We start from the raw sequence: 5,323 nt of genomic DNA on the forward strand, positions 1-5,323 counted from the left end.
GAGGAGGACGAGGAGGAGGACGAGGAAGGGGAGGGAGGGAGGGAGGGAGGGAGGGAGGAAGGGAGGGAGGGAGGGAGGACTGACGTTGCCTTGCAGCTGCAAAGAATCACGCATGACATGGAGCTTCGACTGAACCGGCTCGAGGCGAGTAGATAGGTGGAGAGAGGAGGAGGAGAAGGAGAAATCTGATGCTGTGAGATCAGAATATCAAGGGAGTGATGACCAACTGAACATGCAAGGAGAGTCGGGACAGCAGTCACTGCAAACGTGCAAGATAAGATAGATAAGAAAGGTTCAGCGATTGAAGATCGATGAGCACATAGACTGAGTTTCAGTTGTGTCCTTGAACAAGAGCAATCTGTCATACGCCATGCTGGATGGATGAAAGCAGAGGGAGATCTCCTCTTCGCTTATTGATTCAAGATTGAGAATTGTTTTGTTTCGATCGTTTTCTTTCGATCAAAGAAGCGATGATGATTTGTTATCAATGAAGCTTTCGAAACAAATCGACAATGATGATAAGCGTCAGCCCTTTTCGTTTGAGTTTCTAAAAATGATCGTACATATCTCATGACAGGTGTGTTGAAATTCAACAGTTCATTATTCTACAACCATGTCTGTACACCTCCTCCCTCCTCCTCTTCCCCGTAACGCGAGGAAGGGAATACTCCAAACTCCACAAAGCCAGCAAGGCAATTGGTTGACTCCTCCTCTAGCTATCCTCCTGCTGCAGAAGGCTCCTCCTCTGCCTTATGAAGAATTTCTGAGCATGCGAGCGGACCTGAGAGGCTGTTCTCGTCCCCACCACCACAGCGATCACCTCCGCTACCCCCGGACCGAGTCGGATGCATGTGTTGTGCGTGGTGGACTTGGGTCCGAACCTCTCCAGCCCTACCAGGAAACGACTATGCTCCTCTAACGTCCAGTGCCCGGTCCTGCACCTGACTCCGCGGATCGTCGTCTTCAGCTCCGGTCGCAGGTCACTCAAGGATGCAACTCGCTCTGCCTCGAAGGTAGGAACAGGTTCTGACTTGACTACGACCTCCTCCTGCTCCTTCCTTGTCTCCTCCTTGACCTCCTGCTTGACCACCGTGTAGGCCTTGCAGTCTACATCGCTGAACACGTTGTTCAGCATGTCATTGTCCATCAGGTTCTCCATCGTATCGTCAAGCTGCAGCAAGTCCGACTCGTCTCCCTTGCTCCCCTGCTGTGTCGGCTCGAAGTCGACGTCGCTAGGGTCCGAGATCGCGAAGCCATTCTGAGATCCGCTCTCCAGCGCAAGCTGATCGCTCTCGAGGAAGAGAGCGGACACAGCTTCATCGACCGTGTCGAAGTTCTTCATGCTCGCAGTCTCAACTTCGTACATGACCTGAACCTCGCTGCTCCCCTTGCACTCCTTGTGAAAAGACTCCAGGAAGGAAGGGTCGTAGAGAACCGTCTCGGAGTCGTCTTCGTACATTTCAAGCGCCATGCCGCGCAGGTTTGCCGTCTTGCTCGTCATGTTCACGGATTTCTTGGCAGCAAACATTCTTAAATATCTCAGAGATGAACAGAAACTGTTCAGGGTCTCCTTGCGATGAAATAGTCAATCCGACCAAACAATCGGGAACTAGTCGCCCTGCTCTACCAGTCTCAACAAGAAAGCAAAGCAACAAAGAGAGACTGGGCAAATGTTCTCCGACTAATCAGCACCCGATCCAACTTTGTGTCTTACAGAAGCTTCACGACAAGGCGAGGTATGGAATGTCGCTACGAGGGATGCGTCCAATCAAATACAGCAAAATCGCCAGGATGGAAAGCGTCGAAGGGGAGGGGATAGGAAGTCGATGAGGGGAAACAAGAAGAAGAAGAAGAGTCAAGGGAGGGAGGGAGATTGTTGGCAGTGGAGCAAGGAGGAGGATTTGCAGCAAGGTATGCAGACCGTGTGGTGTGAGGAGTGGTTGGGATGGATGAAGGTTTGGAAAACCGGGGGGGGGAGAGATAACGGGGGCCAGGGATAGGGAAGATCGAAAGTAAGTCCTTTCATTTTTTTGAAGCTCGAAGGGGTGTGTTTAATAAGACTTTTAAGCATCCCGTCGTTTAAAACGGTAATAGTCATCTGCTAGCGAAGGACATGGTGACATCTCAAGGTCAGAGGGGGGTGGGGGTGCAACATAGTTAAGGCTAAAGGGGAAAAGGTGGGTACGTTTCTGGGCTTAGGCTGGGTACATCAGGCAGAAACCGACCGAGGTAGGGTAGGGTGAGCTAGGCGAGGAGGTAAAGCACCATTGCTGGGGAGACCGGTGGGCCATCAAATTTGTAGGGGTACTCCACATTGTTTCTTTTTGTCGCTGGTAAAAATGGTGGGTTATTTGATGGGGAAAGTGTGGTAGGGTACATATTGACTTCATCCAAAATGAGGGTAGGGTTATTTGAGTTGGGGTAGGGGGTTATTTTAATGGTACCATATTCGTAGTTTTCGCAAAAAAAGGGGAAATAGGGTGGGGGTCTTGCAAGGGAAATGGAGGGGTCATTGATAATGTCTCACACATAGTGGTCGGGGTGGTAAAAAATCCATGGGTCCATCCTCGCATGGCCCAAAAATTGCTCAAAAAAGGGGTACTTTTACGATGAAAATGGGGGGGAGAAATCGCAGTCTTGGGTCCTTTCCAACATGAGTAAGGTGGGGTAGGGTGTGTAGACTTGGAGAACAAAGGGGTACGAGTTGGTCAGAAATGAGGTCGGGGGGGGTAGGGTATGCTGACTATTCAGTAACAATTTGAAATCAACTCTTTTCGACCTCTGCTCGTCAGCATCGCACGAGCGGAGTGTGAATGCCCCTATATATCCCTAGATCCTACGGAGATCACTATGACTTGGTGTGTAGTCTGGTGCTAGAAAAATACCCCACCCCCAAATATCCTTTTCTGGACCCCATTTTTTCAAACACTTGCAGAATCCCTTGTAAGCTCCACCCCTACCCACCCTGAACATGGCTTGAGCCCCACCTCCAGTACCCCCTGTACTGATCCACCCCAAGTCATGTTTCACCCCACCCCCTATCTTTGAGTCAACAATCTAATCTAGGAGTAGCCCACGTGTGTTCTAATATTTTATAATTGTGTCATTAATGTAAGCTTCACATGGACGTACTATCTCAATGCAGGAAAACAACTTTCGATTATCACCATTAAATATGACCCACCTATGCTCTCTGCTGTATGACCCCACCAGTAGGAAAGTACCCACCCCCATGATACTGATTCTTCTGGCGCCTGCGGAAAAATTGATCCGGAAACAAAAGGGCCCGCGCAATGCCAGTCAAGTTTCCGAGACAGAGGGGGTGGTCGAAACATTTGGTCTGTAAAGAGGGGTTATATTGAGGAATTTTTCTCTCAAAAGTAGGGGTATGCAAAAAAACGAGGGGGTACTGTTGGCCCGGGCCTCCGTGCTGACCTCCCGGGGTGCCGGTACAGTCGACTCTCTTGATGTTTAACTTAACTTTGAGTAAAAGTTAGTGGCAGTATGAGAATGGGCAATCATCAATTTCCGGTGAACAAAAGTTTTGTTCATCGGAAATTGAGAAAAAATTGGATTGGGCGCAACACACAAACTAACAAAATGGTTCTCTTGAACGCGGGAAATGACGGCTGGCAGAGCATGAGAGCAAGGCCGATCACGCTCAACAGCTCTTACCTGCTGCGAATGCTCACTTGGGGAATCCCGGCATGACCACCCCATTCCTTCAGGGGAAGACGATACTCCACCACCGGGAGAAGGCATGTGGGATTGATCGCCCTCGCTTGGGAGCCATGCCGATCCCCACACGTTTTGTGTTGGTTGGTTTGGGGTCAATCGTCATTTCAAGCGCAGAGGTACAAGGCCCCGAATCTGCCGTAGGAGAGACGCTGATCGTTTGTTTTGCCTGCAGGGATTGCTTTCCCAACCCTCTTGTTTACGAATACAAGGAGGGGCAGGTAAACCTTCAAACAGCGAGCTGGAGGCGGCGAAGGCAAAGCTGGAACAGGCACGTGCAAGCAGGGACGAGATGCTGATATTCCAGGCGCATGATGATTTGCACCACCATAATTCTGAACTTGCGAGCTATCGCGCATCGTTAGCTTTTCCTATGGACTACCAAGGTAATCTTCCTGTTATTATTTTTTCCAAACCCGTGTGAGAGCGGGTGTTTTTTGATATAGACATCCAAGGCAGTCGTACTGATGGAATGCTGTTTGATAGTGCTAAGCGCTTTGGTTTCGAAATTTCGCCTTTCACGCCTTTCGCTGGAAGATGCAGCTAATGGCTTGAAGGAGAACCTAAAAAATGTACTTGAACCAAGGAACAGTAATTTCAGCGATTTCAATCCTATCGACAAAGTAGTGGAAGTTACAAGCAATGACAATAGTGTAACAGTTTCATGTATGATCGAGGCATGCTCGGGAAGCGGGAAATCTCTGTGTGCTGCAGACTACTTTTCTCGACACCCGACGACCTCGCTATACTTCGTGTTCGAATAAGTCCACGAACAGGAAATCTATTCAAAAGTACAAGACCTGACGTGTATCATGAACGCAGCTATCGATCTAAACCTTCGACAGTATAATTCCAGTATCAATGTCTTCAAGATCGTGTCAGGTGAGTCGACGGAGATCTCATCGATCAAGCTGGAGGACTACAGTTGGAACGTTCTTGGCACACTCGGCTATCTGTTTGGCAAGACCGCAACGCCCGCCAAGGTAACAGTGAAGCAAGCAAGGACCTGGATGTCGCAGCAGAAGTTGTGGGTTCTGGTTGATGAAGCGATTCCGAGGGAGAAAAGCAGCTTCGGTGTTGTTGACGCATTGGAGAGACTTTTGCTCCTGAAAAGAATTCTCCGTAATGCGGGTTTTCATTGCATCATGTTAGGATCTAACACTTTAGTGATGAATTTCAATGAAGCTACGCGACAGACGTTGGACAGCCGAGGCAAGAGCAAGCAGATCATCTGCGTCACCCATTGAGCCCTCCCTCCGATGATGCTACGATCAGCGAAGCAGAGAATTCTTCTCAAGCGACTGTTTGGGGAGGACAAGATCTCATTGTTGCTCGACAACGTGAACCCATGGTTATGCAGTGCTTTCTTGGAAGGAGTGAACGTCGATATATCAGTGGAAGACCCCGCAACTTTATTTCGTAACCTAGCTTATCATGTTCTGCAGCGTCTACGATCCGACAAGAAGAATTTCAACGACGCATCCTTGTATTCTATGTATTCTATTTTCACGAAGATATGTCTCGAGATGCAGAGGGATTTCGTCAAGTCTTGACTCCGTGCTTCTCGAATCTTGTTCCCCTTCGCGAA

The 5,323-nt window shown here is 49.1% G+C and overlaps 2 protein-coding genes across 2 annotated transcripts; one reads left to right on the top strand and one right to left on the bottom strand.

Annotated features, from left to right (window-relative positions):
- Window positions 1-712: 712 nt before the first annotated feature.
- GUITHDRAFT_120426 (hypothetical protein) lies at window positions 713-1,528 on the bottom strand (the record flags this gene model as incomplete). Its single annotated transcript, XM_005820286.1, has 1 exon — window positions 713-1,528. One exon carries the CDS (start codon window positions 1,526-1,528, stop codon window positions 713-715), a length of 816 nt encoding a protein of 271 aa, XP_005820343.1.
- Window positions 1,529-4,547: 3,019 nt separating this feature from the next.
- On the top strand, window positions 4,548-4,982 carry GUITHDRAFT_120427 (hypothetical protein; the record flags this gene model as incomplete). Its single annotated transcript, XM_005820287.1, has 1 exon — window positions 4,548-4,982. One exon carries the CDS (start codon window positions 4,548-4,550, stop codon window positions 4,980-4,982), a length of 435 nt encoding a protein of 144 aa, XP_005820344.1.
- Window positions 4,983-5,323: the final 341 nt, after the last annotated feature.

This window comes from Guillardia theta (genome assembly GCF_000315625.1).
Source record: "Guillardia theta CCMP2712 unplaced genomic scaffold GUITHscaffold_182, whole genome shotgun sequence".
Taxonomy (NCBI): domain Eukaryota; class Cryptophyceae; order Pyrenomonadales; family Geminigeraceae; genus Guillardia; species Guillardia theta.